The sequence below is a fragment of the Elgaria multicarinata genome, chromosome 3 (assembly GCF_023053635.1).
Source record: "Elgaria multicarinata webbii isolate HBS135686 ecotype San Diego chromosome 3, rElgMul1.1.pri, whole genome shotgun sequence".
Taxonomy (NCBI): domain Eukaryota; kingdom Metazoa; phylum Chordata; class Lepidosauria; order Squamata; family Anguidae; genus Elgaria; species Elgaria multicarinata.
In genome coordinates, this window is record NC_086173.1 from 85,998,693 (window position 1) to 86,019,538 (window position 20,846).

The window sequence follows — 20,846 nt, forward strand, 5'->3', positions numbered from 1 at the left end:
TGAGCCTTAGAGTAAAGTATTCTTGAGAGAAATTGTGTTCCTAGAATTATTAGTAAGTAAGAAGGATTACTTTGGGTTCCATATATGGCTATGGTTTGTAGTTATACAATATTTAATTCCCATCTTTTAAATTTGTGTGTGTGTGTGTGCGCACACACATGTGTGTGTGTGTGTGTGTGTGTTTATAGAGCAAGGAAACTTCAGCATTTAATTGTAAAGGGAAAGAAAGCGTGATTTCCTCTAGTGTATTTACACTATTCTGCTGTACCACAGTGTCACCTAGAGGTTATCTAGCAGAAAAGTGGGAAAGGAAATGCTGCTCTTGTAGTGCTTGAATCTCAGTTCCTCAGTGAAACAGCAAGTAGATACAGCGAATTAACAGCCAATTAAGAGCCTCATGAAGAAAAGCTCAAAACTCGCCAAAAGTGTAGGTTAGGCACAGAAGTGAAACTGCACGGTCACGATGTTGTCTAAAGATTCGGTAAACAACCATGAGTAGGGAATAATGAAGGCACACAATAAATGCCTCATGTAGAAAACCCTTCCCCCATCACAGTCCCTGTGCAAAACTTGTATTGCATTGTATAGAAAGGGCCCTGGTGTTTTTTTGTTTGTTTGTTTGTTTGTTTGTTTGTTTTTTACAATCGTGAGAAATTCCTGCTAAATTCTTCAATCATGAGAGGAGCCATTTTTACTTCCAAACAGAATGTCAGAAAAACAGCATCCCAGCATTCCACTCTTTAAAAGGGGATGAATCTAATTAATCTGCTTTCAGCTCACTCATCTCTCTGGTAGCTGGGAAGGTTCTGAGTGTGACACTTTCAGTGGTTAACCTAAATTAACACACACACACACACACACACACAGAGTGCAAGAACAACTATTGTGAATTATTATAAGTAGATACGCTTTTGGCAACTGCTTATATCTCTGATTTCTAGAGTTTCACCCTGCAGAGTGAACAGAACGAATTACTTTAATTTAACCCCATACAGCTGACATTCCTACCATACCGTAACTCATGAACAAGGATTTATACGTTAGAAATTTAAGAACACTTTTCCACTAGACTCCAGAGACAGAAGAGGAATTGATGCAGGAAGGAACTTTCTGTTTAAATGTGACATAAGGCTCTGAAACGTGAGTGGTGATTTCTGCTGGTTTCAGACAGTAAAGCGATTTCTTAAGACTTGCAGTGCTTCAAATAAAATCCATGGGTATAATTTGGATTACTTTGGCATGGGATAAATTTCATCAGTGCTGGCGATCATCATTGGTAGGAAGGCATTATCCTGGCTACTGTCTGTGGGGTAAGGGAAGGAAGCTTTAACTCTTTTCTTGTTGCAGTGAAACTTTTATTATTTGTGGGGAGCAGGGAATCCAATCCTCAGCATTTGTCAGCAGAAAAGGGTTTTGAGGCCACATTGTTAACATATATTAGAGCCAAGGTAGGAATATGCAGTCCTGCCTTTCAGGAGATGTGAGTGTAGATTAGGGTTCGTTACCCCACAATTGAGTATCTTATATATGTCTAGATAGTATGTCTGGTAAGTATGGAATGTTAGAACTGAGTGGGTGTGGTTTGTGATGTAATAGGTGGGGGAAGGAGTATATAAGGAGAGTGTTGGGAGTTTGTGAGGTATGTGAGTTTGGGGGATGAGTGAGGGAGAGAGAGTTGTTTATTGAAGAGTTTGGATTCTAGGGATTTAGGATTGGTGTGAAGAGAGTGAGGTGGTTGGTGTGTGGAGAGTTTAGATTAGAGTATTATATTTTTATTTAAAGCTTTTAAATAACAATAAACTTATTATTATTTTGTTAGCTACCAAATACCATGTGCCAGCTTGGCATTATTTACCTGCCTTACAGTTATTAAACACTGACACCAGATCATACCCGCAGAATATTTAGAAGAGATCCTATATTAAACTTGTTTCCCTCGTAGATACGGGAAAGATTTTATTTAACCCTCCCTCAGGTTTTCAAGTGGTGGCACCTGGCCTGAGAAGGATTTATGTGACGGGCCTAGTGAAAAGGTCGGTGACGTCGCAGTAGCCTTTTTCGGGCAGATAAATTTATTGGTACAAGAACCAATAGCCAAGAGGGCTTTAAAATGAAATCTGAGTTATTTTTGTTGTCCGTTTAGTTTCTGCATCTGCAACCAAATAAATGCAGAATTGTATGAGAGCCAGCATGGTGTAGTGGTAAGAGCGCTTGACTGGGACTCGTGAGATCTGGGTTCTAGTCCTCAGTCAGCCATGAAGCTCACACAGGGTGACTTCAGGTCAGTCACTGCCTCTCAATCTAACCTACCTCACAGGGTTGTTGTGAGGATAAAATGGAGAGGGAAGAGGAGAGCCATGTAAGCTGCCTTGGGTTCTTTGCAAGAGGAAAAATGGTGGGATATAAATGTAATAATAATACTAATTTAAAAATATGTTTCTGCATTATTATTTTGTTTCACTTCAGAGATTGATTTGCAGTATCCTGCTGGCCTTACACATGAATATGCTGATGTCATACATCTTGTTTACAGACCATGTCACTCAGAGTTGTATATGAAATAGCTCAACAATCACTCTCTGGCAGTGGCAGTTCAGGCCCTGCTGTTCTACCTAGTAATCTTGAGTCAGCTGACAAAAAGACAGAAATCTGAGCATACCCTGAGATCACTTCCTCAATTTATCCTTAAGTGATTAGAGTGACACCCAGTAGCTCAAGGGTCTCCCTACAGCTTAGCTTCAGCTCATGGAAGACCACCCTTTGGAAACTTTTGAGGTGTGATTTGCATGCAACATTTTTCAAGGAGACAGATGAGTCTCATCAGGGGCACTCAAGTTTGCACTGTAAAGTCTTTCCTGAAAAACTTATGACCAGACTTTTTTTTTTTTTACCGCTTATTAAAAACATGGACAGGTATGTAAACGGCATGTAATTTAACCATTGGGCTAAAAAAATAGTATCAATCACATCTTTGTGATTAAGGTTTAAGCCCTAAAATTATGTTCTAGGGCATAATGGGGGTGTTGTACACCATTCATGTATCATAATAACGAGGTTGTGTTGCTCTCGTTTGTTTGTTCAAGCGCAATGGCTGCTCATTTAAGAAAACCAGAGCACTGCTTTCAAGCTTGCATTTGTGTCGAAAGAAAGACATCTGCTTTAGCATTGCACTTGAGCTGCTTGACAGGCCGGTAGATTTATACACCATCAGCTGCTTCTATATTAAATGCTACACACATAGTTAAAATTAGAAATTAATCAGATCAGGTTTCCAAGGCTGGATTCTGCTATATGTCCCACAGACAGGACAGGCCCCATGTCCAGGACTTCCCAGCACTAATGGATGGGTTGTTTGGCAAGAACACAGACCACTGCTATTCAGTTAATCCCCAAAATCCACATCCCCTTGCTATCAAAACACCTAATTATGCTTGATGTGTTTGCAGCATATTTTGAGGCACCACTGGGATAGAGGATTTGGTAAAAGATCAAGTATAAATCTAGTATTTGCTTTTATAAAAGACAGGCAATCACATTTTATATTCCTCAGCATGTCATGTCCTTTGGCAAAATAATGGTTTTGGCTTTCAGACTATTTGGTCTTTGAAAGTGGCCTTTTGAGGAGGTGATGGAGATTTAGTGGTCTAAAATAAAATGTTTAAAGATTCAGGATTGCCTGTAAACAAAAATGGAGGAAAGCAGCTGAAGTACAAGTCTAAATGGGATATGCAACTGTTGTTGTTTTTTTACAATTGCATGATCTGTTCTGTATCTTACTTTCAGCTGCCAAAATAAAAAGCCTTCATTTCGCCTTCATTTAATTGGGCAGATTTTTATATTTATAATCTGAAATTCTTAATAATTCAACACGTTTACTTGTAATAGACATTATTATGGTCAAGAACCATAGCTGTGCACACAGGGAAAACCTGACAAAGGGTTCAGTGTAACCGTCTCCTGTCCTAAGCTTTCCCACAATGCATTTATACTGCAACACACTCCCCATTATATAGGATGGGGAGCCTTTTCGCCCACCCCAAACACCCATCTAGCTATCGTGCTCTATCCTGAAGCCTTGCTCTTCAAATTCCTTGAACCCCATGTGGGAATGGATCATGCCCTATTTTATTAACGTGTTTTTTAAAAATGTTTTTCAATCTTTTTCTTCCCAAATGACATTGAAATGTGAAAATCAGTCTTTAGTTTTCATATGTGCATATTTCAGATATACCTCATTGCTTGATTTGAATTCATAATGTTAGTTGTCTATCAGTCTTATTTTGAATTCTTAGATCATAGGGACATGAGTTTGACAGGATTGTATATGCCTGCATTGTAGAGTCACTGCATTTGTAAGGGCCTCTGGATCATAGCCGTAAGAAGTTGTCTTTTGGGGAATGTTTCTGCAAAACTTGGATGGCTGAAAAGTATTTGCTGCATGTATCCAATGGCCAAAACAGCACTCCTATTTGCATTTGGTGCGATGATAGTTTCCTTCAAGTTCAGCCCCTTTACCAGTTCTGCAAAAAGGCAGATAGTATTTCTGCAATGTGCTGTGTGTAGTGCCACCCTTGAAGACTTCTTGGAAGCTGCAGCAGGTGCAGTTTGCTCCAGTTGAGCAAGCTTTCACTGTTGGGACCATATTACTCAACTTCCACAAAAAGAAGTGATTCTGGCTTCTGGATGCAGTTCAAGCTGCTGAGCCACCAGAAAGCCCTGTGTGGATTGAATCTTAACTCCTGGAAGCCATGTTCTCAATGAGCTAAGCTAATGGTTCAAAAAGTGTGGCTGAAGTATATAAGGGTGGAAGTTTGATTTGTATAGACAGTGCTTCCAAAGTAGGACCTATCTTTGGGCAATTACATGTCCCACAGGCTTGTATAACAGAAACAAGAACATAAGTGGTATCTGCAACATTAAACTTGCAATGGTGTGCACCTGTTGAGTCAGCCAGCCGTACCCTTTTCCAGAATATTCAATTCCACTCCCACCTCCAGTGTTCTCAGCATCCTGGCGCCACTGGGCGTGCTCAGTCCTCCTCAGGCTACAGTTTGGGGTCCCCCATTAGGTATGTTGTTATTATTGTTTAATTAAGTGTACTTCTGCAAACCTTGGGATTCCCCCAATCCTTTTGCTGCTTCCTTTTTGCATGTGAATGGTGCTCTTTTAATACTTGGAGAATTAGTTTGTTCTTTGTATATGTGATTGGTGTCAATGGAGGCTTCCCTCCTGATGCAAATAGGAACTGGGGGGGGGGCACTACAGATCCTGAGAAGGGGGAGCGTGTTAAACTCTCCACATCCTGCAGTCTTGCTGCTGCTCCCTATCACTGTAACAAAATGAAAGAAATACTGGATTTGGGCTGTGCTTCCTCCGAGGGACCAGGAAGTGGTTGAGGGCAACACCCACTGCTTCTGGCCTGAGGAGAGAAAGGCTGCAGCCTGAAAGAGCTGTGTAGAGGGGTCTTTGTTTAAATAAAACTTAGGTTTATTTGGAAGGCAGAGGTTTTGTGAGCCCATGGTGTGGTCCATCAACTCTGAAACATAATTGCACTGATGACTGAATCCTAGATAGAAGAAGAATAACAAACTGTGAGTTGACAAGAAGAAAGAAAGAAAAAAAAGAGAGAGACTGAAAACAGACTTTGAAAGAATCATCATCACTGCTGCAGCTATTTATATTTAAAAAAAACTTCACACATTAATTGCATCCACACAAGTAATGTTATGTCTAGCATGGCCCATAGTATTGTAGTAGAAGAGCAGGTGCTCTGATGTTTGTATCAAATAGTGCAGGACTGCATGTGAGACAGCTAAGGGGCCTCTTGTCCCAGAATAGCAAGTGTACTGAATCATGCTCACAACCAATGACCAAAATGTTTGCCATGTCTCCTTAAATGACACACTGGCTTCCATGGAAGGACTCTGCGAAGCTATGCAGTTCAGACGGGGAGAATCTCCCCTTCTCCATCAATCCCTTTTCATATGGTGATCTGCTTTTAAAATGAGGGTTTCCCCAACCTACTTGGAAACGGGTGGGAGAGGTTCTTTACAGTTTCAAAGTTATTTGAACAATTTCTTAATCCCATGAAACTGTTTCCTAAGCTAATAATAATAATAATAATAATAATAATAATAATAATAATAATAATAATAATAATAATTTATTACCTGCCTCTCCCTCTGGATCAAGTCAGGGAACAACATTGAATACAAAAATTAATAAAACTGATTAAAAAACATATAAAAGTCTTCATAGCTTTTTTTAAAGTCAGAAAGGTGAATCTCTCCTGGCAGGCCATTCCACAATCTGGGCGCAGCAGAAGAGAAGGTCCTCTTGATAATGGTTGTCAGCCTAGTTTTGGCTGACCGAAGTAAATTCTTCCCAGAGGACCTGAGTGTGTGGGGTGGATTGTATGGGAGAAGGAGATCTCGCAGGAAACCTGGACCCAAACCATGTAGGGCTTTAAAGTTAATAACCAACACTTTATACTTTGGCCGGAAACTAATCGGCAGCCAGTGAAGTGATTTTAAAATTGGTGTAATATGGTCACCCCAATTTTTTTTCAAGATTCTGAGAGACCAAGCGAAACCTGTTGCTGATGCCATTTTGAGTATGGCTGGTCTGTGTGTGTGTGTGTGATTTCTGCATTGTATTAAGAAAATTTGTGAACTGCCCAGAGAGCTTCGGCTATTGGGCGGTATAAAAATGTAATAAATAAATAAATAAATAAATAAATACATAAATAAATGGTACAGGAAAATGTCTATGCTGTGGTAGTAATTAAGAATGAAAAATGACATGCAGGCTTCAAAACATAAAAGAAAAAACATGAGGCTAAGGTGACTATATGAAAAGGAGGACAGGGCTCCTTTATCTTTAACAGTTGAATAGAAAAGGGAATTTCAGCAGGTGTCATTTGTATGCTTGCAGAAGCTCGTGAAATTCCTGCTTCAACACAGTTAAAGCTGCAGGAGCCCTGCCCTCTTTTGTATCTGGTCACTCTAGCTATACACGCTATACTAGAGTGACCAGATACAAAAGACGGCAGGGCTCCTGCAGCTTTAACTGTTGTGATAAAGAGGGAATTTCACCAGGTGCTGCATGCATAAAAATGACACCTGCTGAAATTCCCTTTTCTATTCAACTGTTAAAGATACACGCTCCAGACTGTGTAACATAAAAAAAACCTGAATTTTGTCATCCATGTTATATCCTCCTACACTTGGCCTGGTTTTGTTTGCCCAGATAACTGTGTAATAGAGAGATGCACTGGTTGGATGTTGAACTTTTTATAGCCCTCTGACCTGTGGGCACAAATTTCTCGGTGTCCTCTTCTCCCTGTTGTTACTATCATGAGCGAATATCCTCCATTGAGCCATCTGCAAAAGAACATGTTCCAGGGCATCTCCTTACATCCTTGGGGAACCCTCTGACTCATTAACCGAGGGAAGCTGTGCTGGGGAAAGAAACAATAAGCCACAATAAGCACACCCAAAGAAAAATAAATTCCGAAACAAATCCATAATTTTCATTCAGGCTTTTCCTTATATTCTCGAATGTCTTTAGCAGATCTGCCAAATTGTGATTCCTTACCACTAGGAGGCTCCACAGGAATAATTTTTGAGGGAAAGTACTTATATATTCCTTATTAAAACAGCCCAGATTGTGGGAAAAACTACACCCTCCCAAAATGGATATGCAAGGTATTGTTTCTGTATTAATAGAACCCTCCACTTAGGTGTACAGTTATTTTCTATGGTCACTGGAGGTCCTCCAACAGTTGTCCATTTCCTCTCAATGGGAACAAACACTCAGCACAGCCATAGTTTCCAGAGACAACTTGGATTACATAGAGAGTATTATAAGGCTACGTTGCATAGTTTTCCTACCTTGCAGATTCAGAATTACCAGTTCCAAGCTGTCAAATATGATGAGATTTCTCTTATTCTTAATCCCATGATTAGCTAGTGTCTATACCGTGAGCAAGCAATGTTTTCTCCACAAGCAAGATACTTGACAGCCCTTTTTTTAAACTGACTTTTAAATTTTAAGCTGAGGCTGTTTCTTTTTTAAAAAAAATAACCACCACATGCTAAACATTTATTTAAAAACCATCCTAAAAGTTGGAATTATAGACCTCCTGCACTGAAGTCTAACTACGTTTTATGCATCTCTGTGCTATATGTGGGAGTTTCCCCTGGCTAGCATTTAATGCACATTCTATAAATCCATTGGAGTCAATGGGCAGTGATGTCATTCTACAAACTGAAATAGCCCTAGTGAAGCTTCACTGAATCCTTCTGTTGTGCCAGCGTGGTGTGCAGCTGTTCTTGTGCAATCATAACTTTAGTTGGATTCTTCTCTTGCATATGGCTCAGAACCTAGCTTCCGCTAACACAACACCCGTGTGTCAATTATGTTCATTATCTGTGGCCTGCCATGTTGGCTCAGATGGTTACCATTAAGCTTTTCTTTCTTGCTCTCTAAATATTTATCCTACAGTAAAAATATCAGATGAGCAAATTCCTCCTTTGAAAGAATCATTTCATAGAATTGATTGCCACAGGAAATTCCATCAGCCCCCAGTTAACTTTTAGAACTGGCACATCCTTTTGGGCTATAGGAAAGACAAAAAACACTCTTTTAGCATTCTACCTTTTGAAATGTGATTGGCCTTATTTTTCTGAACACAGAGTGCTTTTGGACAAGGCTTCTATGGCGCCATCGCAGTACCCCATTCACAGAATTTTATCAGGGGCCCCATATTTTCCCACCCTCCCATGTTTTGCCACCACTGCTTCTATTTTTTCTTTCACCACAGATAATCCATTAAGAAAGTATAGCTGCACGATGCCTTCTCATTTCTAACGGAAGGAGCCCTATATCTGGAAGTACCCTTGAATTCTGACAAGGACAAATGTCCAAAAAAACCATAATAAAAATAGAGATCAGTTAAACAACACAACTTTTTAATCCTTAGAATGTGTTTTGCATCATCCTTCACCTGTACTGATACACTATTCCTCACTATACATAGTTATGTAAAATGTGGCCAAACTTCAAATTTGTGTTTTTTCCAAACAAGTGCTTATGCCAGATTAGCAAAAAATGGTGATAGATAATGGTGCAGCTCATATCTTTATAGCAATGCATTTGGTGTAATTGCTTTGCATGTGAGATTTTTGTTTTTTTAAATTAAAAGTGAAAGAAACATATTAGCAGAGGGTTCAGGTCACAGCCAGTAAAAGTCAGTAGCAAAACTTCTGTTCAATTCTACTGTTTTTCAATTAACAGTCTTAGTTAATTAGTTCAATAGTTGTCTTCATTGCAATAAAATGTTCATTTTTTTCATGAATTTGATTTCATGTTCTTAAATTGCCCAAGGTGATCTTAACAATGGGTCTTGTGCGTATTAAAATGTCCTTTCTTACGAGAGAGAGAGAGAGAGAGAGAGAGAGAGAGAGAGAGAGAGAGAGAAAGTTTGCAGTTTGTTGCAAACTATGGTATATATATTTTTGCTGGTCTGCGACCGTAATAAATAACAATTTGAATTTTTCGGTATATATACCATAGTTTGCAACAAATTGCAGGAGTCACTAATCTTACTAAGAAATACCCACATTCTCTCAAATAAAAATATCCAGATTCCCTGGTAGATTCTCCCTCTATAAGCAAATAAACAAGCTGCTTTTAAAATAATGCTGATCTCTTTGGGGTGAATAAAGGAGTAGACATATTACAGCTGAACTACTTATAATTCCTTAACCCAGCCTTAAGGCATCTAAAAAACCCAGAGTCAGATCGTCCTCTATCTTACTAATTCTTCAAAAGCATCCTCCTCTTGCGCTCATTCAAATACAGGGGAAAGACTCCCAAAAAATCCCATAAATGAAAATTTAGGACCTCAAATCAGATTTTAAAACATTGTACACTCCTATAAATGTTTAACACAGAGACAGTCTTCATGATTCAAACAGCAATACCGCTTAATGTGTTTGAATGCGGTTTGTGGAATTTTTTGCATCCAAAGTTAGTGGAAGACTTTACAGATGGACCGTATTTATTTAACAGTACAAGACACATCCATGCATTAGAATGAAGCCTGTCTTACCTCTTTACCAGGAGGTTTCAGATATTCCTTATCCCACCCCCACCCCACCAGAAGAAATTTTTGTTGCTAAAACGGATTTAATAGACTGTCTACTTTTCAGATCTCTGGCAAAGTGTTCCATGCAGCCTTCATAATATTTTCCTAACCCTCACTGAATTACATTTGTCCCTGTACTAGAGATAACATAATTGTGCAAACATCTCAGCTATTCAGGTAGTCGTCATTATTGTTTGTATCAACAGCATGATCGGTATGTACCTTGTAATATTCCTGGTGTTTGGTTGCAAAGGTCCCCCTATCTTCATCTGGCAGAGTCTAATTCCGTCATCTTCACTAAGATCTAGAATTACATCAAGTAAAGGTTGCCATTTACGTGGAACACTGAGGTTGCTAAAACGACTCCCTTAGGTATAGTCTATGGTATTTCTTCTTTCAAGGACATGGCTGGTACAATACAGAGGTTTCTGCCAAGGCAAATTAGACGTGCAGATTCATGGAAAGAGCAACAATTTTGTTTCTGAAAGTTTGTATGAAACATGTTTAGTACAGCTACATTGATGACACTGGTCTTGTGCGAGATTTTGAGTCAACCGGTAGGCTGATTCAACTTCTATTGCCCTATTTGTTGATAACAGTTTAATTTCTAAAATTAGCCATTGAAGACTGCTAGGAAGCCACACACATAGAAACCTTGTTCTCCCATACCAGATATGAGGAGTAAGTTGAGATTTCCCAGTGGAGACTGATATGCCTTCTGTACATGCTCAAATGAGCTCTTAACAGTTATTTTACATCTTCCAGGCATAAGTTCTAGTATCTGAGTCCTGCCTCTTTAGTATGTTAAAGAACACTAATTTGGCAGTTTAGCTAATTTACATAACTTGTTATACCATGACCATGTGGGGGAAGGTGCAATGGGGGATGACTTTTCAGTAAAATGGAATCAAGTATAGAGTGCAAATTGCTGGTATAATGCTTTGCAATTTACCAGCAATTTGGGACTACAACCTGTCCATACAGTACCTGGTATGCTTTGAAACAGCTATTTCATCTCTATAATAACTGAGGTTAAGGATTCCATTGTCATTTATTTGCAATGCTGTATTTCTGATATGGTAGGGGTTTTTTTAAATTGCATTTTAATGTATTTTTTATTGTTGTTTTAACTAAGTATATTTTAATTTTGTGTTTTCTTATGGTTAGCCACTTGAGCACCATTTTGTTTGGTGGAAAGTCAGACTACAAAACAAATCAAATAACATACATGCATACATACATACATAAATTTTGCTTTGAATTTACATGTCATTCATCACTGGAGAATTTTCTCTTTTCACAGGGCAAGGCAGGTGATCTGAGAATAGCACCATTTTCTCATGGGGAAATCTTTTCTGTAGTGGTCTTATTGCAATACTACCAGATCCATCAAGAATGGGAAATGGTCCAATTGTAGTTCTGTCATAATGAACAGAAAACACACTGGGAAGCTGATATTAAAGTCTGAAACTGGTAAAATGAAATTAAAGACTTTTTTTAGAGGTTGGTTATCCTACAAAAGTGCCAAAATGTTCATAGGATCATGCTCTTATTGCTGATATCCGAAGTGATATTTAGTATGGATCTTCTAAATTTAAACACTAGATGCAACTGGACCCTTATCCCCAGGTACCCAATGTAGTATCTCTTTGGTGTTCTTTCTTTTTAATTACTGAAAAACTTCTCTTAGAAGATATTGCTTCACTGAGATTCATATTCTTTATTCAGATTATCTGAGGGTGCCTCAATGGCTTGCTAAATGAGAAGGAAATTAGTGTAATTGTAGAGATTGCCTGATGAGCTTCAAGCACACAGCTGTCCGATTTTACTCCCCAGTAATGGGGTTTAAATCAAAGTGTTTCTAAGCAACTCAGGAGTGTCAGCATTCTATGTTGAATGGCCATCTCATGGTCCTATCCTTGTCCTCGCTCAGTGACTGGAGACCCTGGTAAAATATGCCCTAGGATTAGAAGGTCAAGCTGTCAGTCACTCAACTGCATTCCCTCCCTCTTCCTTCCTCCTTCCCACACACACACACACACACACCCCGCTCATCAGCATTTTGGAGAAACAAAACCAAAAGATGCTATTTGAAGAGTAGACAGAAGATTTCCAATTCCGACTTTCCCCATCAACAATATTTATAATGGCTTAGCATGAAGTAGCACCTTTTACAGAGAGCATAGCCCTATGCAAACCCATTGGACAAACTAATACATATCTGTGTAGAGTAGTAGCAGTATTTTTTTATCAGCAATTGCTTAAATTTATTTTTTTAAATAATCCATTTACTCAAGATCCAAACATTTCTTATTTCTACTATTTAGTAATCAAGAAGCTTGAATAGTACAACAGCAATGGAAGGGTTATAATTTCCTGTCACATGTACTCCTAGCCAAAGGAATGTCTTTCAATGGGCAAAAGGATATTGGGTTATCACCCAGAAACCACTGTATTACATCTTAATTTAATGTACATCTTAATTTACATCTTAATTTAATGTACAGTCTACAGATCAGCAATCTGTATGAGGGTACAGATCAGCAATCTGTGTCCACATATACACAGACTATACATGCAATAAATGTAATGTGTGAACAACCGTTTAGTCTTAGAGATTTTCTACATGAGGCATTTATTGCCTGCTCCTGATTCTTTACTCACAGTAAGTCTGGAATTTCAGTGAATGGTGGCATGAACCCCTGGTGTATTTGTGTAGGTCCGCTACACCACAGCACCTAGTGATTGTGCAATGGAACAAACAGAAAGTCAGAGAAAGAAAACCACCAGGAAAAAAAAACATGTGTAATGTAGCTGATCTTAATCCCACAAAGAATGCAGAAGCAGAAGTCTCGGTAAAGTGGTGGGTTAAAAGCCTCATATAGAAAAGCCCTTTGAGCATCCACTTACACTTTTTAAGAGCTGCACAGTTAGAAGATCAGTCAAGCATAGGTTCTTTCTTTCACTGCCTAACTCTCTTTCTGCCACATGACACAAGCATTAAAATTTTCACAGGGTAGTCATATTAGTCTTTTGCAGCAAAAACAACACAGAATATTGTAACATCTTAACAATTTTTTTTCTAGCTTAAGCTTTTGTGGACTATAGCCCGCTTTATCAGTATTATGAAGCGTTTCAGTTTTATATATGGTATACTGTATATTGGGAGTGAGTAATGGAATTGTTAACTCAGCGGCCTTATAGGCCCCTTCCAACTCTACTATTCTATGATTCTATGAACAGTGAGGTCAGAAGGAAATTAAATGCAGAAAATGGCACTCATATTATTAGCAATGGTGATTCACAATGCAGTTGTTTCTGACAACATAAACATCCCAGCAGTAGGTAAGCCAATTTCTGCAATATTAAAAAGATGCTGGAGCCCTCTTTAAGTCAGGAACTACTAGCTGTGGTTAAATCTAGATATACTTCTGGGTCCAGAATTCTTGGGTGTTATCGATGCTGATAAAACAAGACAAATTAAAAAATCTTCATTTATAAGTGATCTCTAATATGTGGAAGGAGCAGGTTGCATTTCCCTTTGCGCCCAATGGCAATATTGCTAATTTTGGCACAACACAGTCCTTTCCATTACATGCCGTCTACCTCCCATTCAATTTTAACTTGATCTGCTGAACTTGCTCATTGTTTTTCCTCCAGGGAGAGAGGAGATAATTCAGTTTTATGTTTCCTGTAGGTTTATAGGGAAATCTTGACCAAGTTCTTCCCTGTGAGTGCCAGCACACTGGCTGGACCGGAGGAATGCCACAGTAAGTGCAGAGGTTGTTCCATTGTACATCATCACCTAATAAAATGGCTGTCTCTCCGAATAAGTCATGTTTATTGCTTGTTTGTTTGGGGGGTCTCTTCTCTTAGAACTAAGCGGAAAACCACCAGTCTGTCTCTGATCATTGGGTCCTCAGCCTATGAAGAGTTTAACAGCAGCAGCAAAGAACATCACAGTTATTCCACTTTAATTCAGCCCATGTCCACTGACCCTGAAAGAGTACGTTGAATACTTTCATTTTCTCTTTGTATTAATTTAAAATGTTTTAGCAACACCTTCCCCATCCACTCACACATACAAATACTGAGCCAAACACTGGAACTCCAGTTTTGTCTTCGTTGGTTTATTCCTCTTCCCCATTTAATCCTCCTCCCATTTAAACCATGTCTGGCTGGGGGTTTGGCATCAATCAGTGGGAGGATTAGAAGCAGTCATGTGGCTGCCCTGGAGCTTAGCCATTTGTCATATTCTTCCAAAGACATTTCAAAAAGGACAGTTGGATCAAAGCAGCTACTTAGTATAGAGATGGAGAATTCAAAACATCCAGGGATTTAAATGCCTTTCAAGTGGTTGGGGAGAAGTGTAGAGAGAGAGATTACATAGGCTTCTTTTTATAAGATTATGCTAAAGCAAAGGGAAAAAAGCAAATGCATTTCCAGCAATAGCACTTGATATTGTTTTGCACTTCACTGAGGAGTAGGAAGTTTCAAGCAGACACGACCTGATCGGTTTCCTTGCGAGGAAAAGTACTCGAGACTTAACAGTGTCTCTTGTAATATCTGTTTACAAACACACAGGTTGAGTGTGGGATGCAGGCGAAGCACCCAGACACTGCAAGGAGCATTGGTTCTCTCCCAAAAGCAAAGCACATGTGGCCTTAGAGCCTCCTAGGTTCCCCAGGGGTGGGAGCGTTCACAAGCTAGTAGCCACTAACCATCAAAAGCCTTTGAGCAAGTTCCTTCTAGCCGGTAGTGCCCATTGAGTAAGCATAGTTATTTGCTAAACAGAAATCTTGACAAAAGGTATCTCTTTGCTTGACATAATAGCATTCATGATTCCAAATTATTTATTTATTTATTTATTTATTTATTTATTTATTGCATTTTATACCGCCCAATAGCTGAAGCTCCCTGGGCGGTTCACAAAAATTAAAACCATTCAAAGTCAGTATAACAACATGATATAAAATACAATATAAAAGCACAACCAGGATAAAAACAATAGCAGTGCAGAAATACAAATTTAAAATACAAATTTAAAACAGTAAAGTTAAAATTAAATTTATAGGCTGTTAAAATGCTGAGAGAATAAAAAAGTCTTCACCTGGCATCTGAAAGGATATAGTGTAGGTGCCAGGCGAACCTCCTTAGGGAGCTCATTCCACAGCCGGGGTGCCACAGCAGAGAAGGCCCTCCTCCTGGTAGCCACCTGCCTCACTTTTACTGCTGTCCAAATCTATTGCAGTCAAACGTAATTCACCAATGTTTCCTTTATTATTATTATTATTATTTATTTATACGTAATAAACAGTCAAGAATACAATTTTTTAATATCTAAGATATTCTGATGACCTTATTGGTCTGCCAAAGCTGAGAATCCCTACTTAGGGATAGACAACATGGTGTTTGTGTCACTAATGTGTGCCCAAGTGCCTTTCTTGGTATCCTTCAAGGTTACCTACTCTTCTTACTGGGTTTTTTTATTATTAAATAAAGACATTTTTTTACCAGCTGTGGAATAGGTTTCTATTGGTGCTGAAAACTGGGTTCAAATGTGTTCTTTAGTGTGTTGGGGCTCAGAACCCCCTTCTGCCTTGGACTTAGCTTTGTGGGGCAGGTTGCTTGTTTTTTTCCATGCCTCTTATGGCAGCCATTTTGTGGTGGTGTCCAGGACAGTTTCTCAAATTGCCAAATGGCCCCACATCCCAAAAAGGTTGCCTACCTCTTCCCTGTGTCTTTAAGAATTCCCAAATTCCATATCATAGCTTAAATAATTTCCAAGTGGAAAAAACATCTAGAAGTCATGGAGCTTAAGTACTAATGGGTGGGTCTGGTTTACATATTAGAACAACCATATGGTGGTGTGGTTCCCACATAAGAAACTATTCATGGGCAGCAGTTCATCTAGCAAATTAAGCAGTTTTTCCAATATTCCACCACAGGGGGTCAAAAAGGCATGTAGGGGCAAAACTAACAATTGTCCAATGCAGGGGGCTGTCTAAACACTCGGAAAGCCCCAGGATGGGTGTACGGTGGCACGACGTTAATTATACAATGATGCTGCCATTGCGCACCCACCCAGGTGCTTCCAACGAAGCTGCGAAGAAAAAAAGTCGGGGACTTAACCCAACTTTTTTGTCTTGAGCAAGGCAAGGACATGCAAGACTATGTCAAGACAGCCCCTAAGCTTCCCTCCGGAGCCACAGCGGAGACACAGCCAGGCAGGGCCTGGTGGAAGGCGACCTGTGATGGGTCACCTTCCACCAGGAAGAGGGAAGGGACAGCTCCAGTCCCTGGATGGCCACCCAGATGGCCACACCCCTGCATTGGGATTACCTGACGCCATCCCGGGGAAGGGAAAGTGCAGGGTTTGGGAGGGACACGGTGCCAACCCGGCACTGTGAAGACACCCCCCAGGTCATGGGTCAATGCATACTAATGGCTTACCATGGGGTAAAATGCACAATGGCCATATGAAACAACTTAAAACATCTTCCAAGTGGTTGTTCTAGTTTGTAAATCAGTGGTGGGTAGCATGCTGCCTGTGGGCTCCATGCACCTCCTGCCGCTTTTGCAACCTCTATCACGCCACCGCTCCCCATTTCTCCCCCAATTTTTTTAAAAAACAAGCAAAATATGGCCCTTTGGGCCCTCCATAGCCACTGTGGCACACAAAAAGGGTTAATTTATCTGAGAAACAAGCTACAATTAATTTCTGTAATGCTACAGAGTGATTTGCCACCAATTTTCAGCAACAAATTGGAGATTTGCGGGGGAGGTTGGACACCCCACAGACTGCAGTTTGCACTTGGGGTCCAGGTTGGCCCCAAGTCCTCTAGACATTGCAACACCTCTGATGTAAATGGACCCAAGTTTGCAACACTTGAATCATTTTCTTCAGAGTAGCCCTCACTAGATAGCTTGAGAATTACATCATAGATGGTCTTGAAGATCATATGGTAAAAAGAGAATTCTGCTACAAATAATAAGTCAAGTAATCACTTCTACAAATATTACTTATATAACATATTTAGCATAAGTAGCTCTTGCACGGCCTTCTCTGCTGTGTAAATCTCCTCACAATGGTTTGTAAATTCGGCCTCTTTCTCCCCATTTTACAGATGTAAAAGTGAGGCTTAATAAATTGTGATCTGCCCCAAATTATCTACAGGTTGGCTGGAGTTTAAGGGAGTGATTCTATGCACTAATGAAAAGATTTTTTTTTCCCCTAGAGGGCTTAATGTAGAGCTCAAAGCCCAAAGACTTTTCTTTTTAAAGAAGAGCGGGGAAAGAAAGATATGCAGCTGCCAAGGTTTTGTACATTGGATATTGTGACTCCAACTTGTCCCTTTCTTTAACGTACAGATGCAAAGTCCATCAAAAGCCCAGACTGGTCCTGCCTATGAAGCAGCCCCTGTGTTCATAAAGGTAAGAGGCATAATCTTCTCAAGAATGGCTTGGATCTCAAGAGCAGGTGATATCTCCTGTAGCACAGGGAGGGTCACTCCTAACAACAAACCATGGGCAATGGTTGGATTAACTCTGGGTTAATCCATAAACAACTCTGAGGCCTTAGCTAGACCTACCTGAAAGTCCGGGGCAGAGGAGGGGAGGTCTCGCATTGTGATTAACACGAGATCTCTGCCCTGTTTACACATAAGGTGCAATGACCTCAGGAAGAGAGGCATCGCGCCCACCATTTTTGTTTATTTTTTAAAGAGGACGCAGTGCACGAACGCTTGTGCGCTAAAGGTAAGTTTTTTAAAAAAATTAATTTGGTTTCCCTGCTCCCCCCACCCTAACCCCAATAGGTGCAGTGCTTCTGAGGAGTGATGTGCCCTGTGTGCGGCTCCACACAAGTAATTGCGCGGAGCGGTGTCAAGCCATGGAAACGGGCCAGACGTTACGTGGTCTCAGGCTCAGCCCGAGACCACAGAAAAAGCGGGCCCAAAGGGGAGGGCTATAACACAGGGCAAGGGAGGGATGATCCCTCCCTGATCCTGGGATCCCCTGTGCGCCATCTGGATGCACAGGGACAATCCTGGGATTCGCCCTGGGATATAGCCTGGTCTAGCTAAGGCCTGAGTTTCCAGTTTTGCCCTGAGTTGTTAATTAAGAGTGGAAACAATGAGTGCTCAGCTTGCATGCTCCAGTTCATCCCCACAATTCCTGGGTCAAACAACCCAAGAATTGTCACTGTGATGTGTGAACCAAGTGGATATGTGTTTGCAGGAAATATGTAGTTTGGCTCTGAGTTTCCATTTCTCCACTTTTGACCAGGAACTTTTGTTGTATCCCAAAGCTAAGCCTTTAAACATATAGAAAAATGATAGAGCCACTTGGGAAACCAATCTTGACTTCAAATACAGGGTATTAAAATATAGCTTCTATGCAAAGTGCCATGTCCTCTACCACGTAAGCACTGCCTATCCCCACATATCTGGCAGGTCATCCAAGTCAGAGTACGGAATTTTAAAATTTTCTAGGCAGGTTTAGCATTGCCCATACCCAAAACATGTTTTCTTGTTGTTCCTAGAGTGACTAGATGCATCTTTAATAGTTGTGTAGAAGAGGGAATTTCAGCAAGGGTAATTTGAGCAAGAATTTCCTCTTCTATAGGAGACCTATCTTCTTTTTCATCTGGCCACCTTAAAGGAGCCAGACACTATTATTTGTTTGTTGTGCACCTAAGAAAAGTGGTTTCACTCTTTAGCAAATGTTTGCCTTGTCCAATATCCTCTTCCCAGTCACATTCATCTTTGATATCTCAGAGGAAGGGAAGGGACCCGTGGCTGCTGCTGGCCCTGATTTCAGTGGGGCTGTGACTCCATTCTGAGCTTCCATCAGAATTCCAAGGAGTTATCCAATGTGCTGAACCTATTTTGGTGCTAGAGTTCAGCACCTTGGGTAGCTCCTTTAGCGTTCTGGCTAGTTCTGACTGAAACCCAGAATGGAGCCACAGCCCTACTGAAATCGGAACCACCAGCCTCCACTAGAAGGGACAAAGTTGAGTGCAGAAGCCTTTGGATGTCAATAAACGTCTAATTAAGGTTGCAATCCTATACACTTACTTGGGAGTAAGTCCCATGATTGCACTGCACTTCATCCAACTTTGCTTAGACTAATTAAAATGTTTCCATATAATGGTTCAAAAGGATAATATTCTGTGATTTAATTCCTTCTACTGTCAGCCGAAATTTATGAAAGAATTAGCCATTAGGTTTTATAGTCAGTCGTGTTTGCTTTTGACCTAAATAACTCCACCTTTCCAAATGGAATTAACCCTGCATTTCTCTCTCAAAGCAAAAGCTCAGCTCAGCATAAATGTGCAGAACTCTTATTTCATACGTACAACCTACAATGTGGTTTTTCATCCTTCAGGGCCTACAGAACATTAGAGCTCTCAAAGGCCAGCTGGTAGTATTTGAATGCCGAATACGAGCAGCACCCACACTTCAAGTTCACTGGTACAGAGGGTACAATCAAATAATCGATTCTGCAGACTTCCGAATATTAAGAAAAAGTAGGTCTTTTTTTTTTTGTTATTAAAACTTCTATTCAGAATTTTTGTTTAATAATTCAGTTGATAATGAGTCGTAACCTGCAAAGATGTCTGTGTATTCGAGGGGAGGAAAGGGAAGAAGTGGGTGCTGCCAGTCATCCGCCTGCCTCAGCCTCTGCTCTGACTGCATTGGGGTGGCTTATTATTACATTTATATCCCACCTTTTTTCCTCCAAGGAACCCAAGGCAGTGTATTTATTTATTTATTACATTTTTATACCGCCCAATAGCTGAAGCTCTCTGGGGGGTTCACAAAAATTTAAACCATAATAAAACAACCAACAGGTTAAAAACACAAATACAAAATACAGTATAAAAAGCACAACCAGGATAAAACCACGCAGCAAAATTGATATAAGATTAAAATACAGAGTTAGAACAGTAAAATTTAAATTTAAGTTAAAATTAAGTGTTAAAATACTGACACAATCCTCTTCCTCTCCATTTTATCCTCACAACAATAACCCTGTGAGGTAGGTTGGGCTGAGAGTCTGTGACTGGCCCAAAGTCACCCAGTGGATTTCCATGGCTGAGTGGGGACTAGAACCTGGATCTCCTGACTCCCAGTCCAACACTCTAGCCACTACACCGCACTGGCTTCTCAGATATCCATAAATATGCCTGGGAAGAAGTCTCCCTTTCATGACAGTCCAGCATTCTCCAAGAGGTTCAGCAGGCGTGGGGCACATTAAAGGGGCCGGGGAGTCTCATTGACCAGCTTGATATCTTTCTTTTCTTCTTCCTTTCTTTGGACTGGTTCAGTTATTTACTCCAATGATAACAGTCTCTGTGTGTGGGAGGAGTGGGTGCATACCCTTCACTTCAGACAACAGGTGACATGATGGTTCATGCAGAGACCTGTACTTGAAGTCACCTAAAACATGCAATTTGTCCTACTAAAAAGGGAGGAAATGGTGTACATAAGGCGTTTGTACATACAAGTCTTTCTGTGTGAGGCCCGCCTCGCCCTATAGGTGCATGGAGGGAGGGAAGGGGCATATTCCTGCTCTTCCACCGCAAAAATGCCACTGGATCTCCAAACTGGATTTATATGCCTTTCCACAAGAGGCATTTATCATGCACTTATCATTCCCTACTCGTGGTTGTTTATAGGTTCTTTATACAACA

The 20,846-nt window shown here is 40.2% G+C and overlaps 1 protein-coding gene and 1 long non-coding RNA gene across 4 annotated transcripts in view; one reads left to right on the forward strand and one right to left on the reverse strand.

Annotated features, from left to right (window-relative positions):
* LOC134394928 (palladin-like) overlaps positions 1-20,846 on the forward strand; it is a 23,157-nt gene continuing 2,311 nt past the window's right edge. Inside the window, exons 1-5 of one of the 3 annotated variants that reach the window (XM_063120789.1) lie at positions 1-52; positions 13,848-13,920; positions 14,027-14,156; positions 17,522-17,584; positions 19,538-19,679. In XM_063120789.1, coding sequence (XP_062976859.1) covers positions 13,913-13,920; positions 14,027-14,156; positions 17,522-17,584; positions 19,538-19,679 — 343 coding nt within the window. In that variant the 5' untranslated portion in view covers positions 1-52; positions 13,848-13,912. Of the gene's footprint in view, positions 53-2,668; positions 2,914-10,578; positions 10,638-13,847; positions 13,921-14,026; positions 14,157-17,521; positions 17,585-19,537; positions 19,680-20,846 lie in introns of those variants that run through there. The other 2 variants (XM_063120788.1, XM_063120790.1) reach the window with 2 other exon arrangements.
* Positions 14,018-20,846, reverse strand: part of LOC134394929 (uncharacterized) — a 21,377-nt gene continuing 14,548 nt past the window's right edge. Inside the window, exon 2 of the long non-coding RNA XR_010025208.1 lies at positions 14,018-14,496. This is a non-coding gene — a long non-coding RNA (uncharacterized LOC134394929). The remainder of the gene's footprint in view (positions 14,497-20,846) is intronic.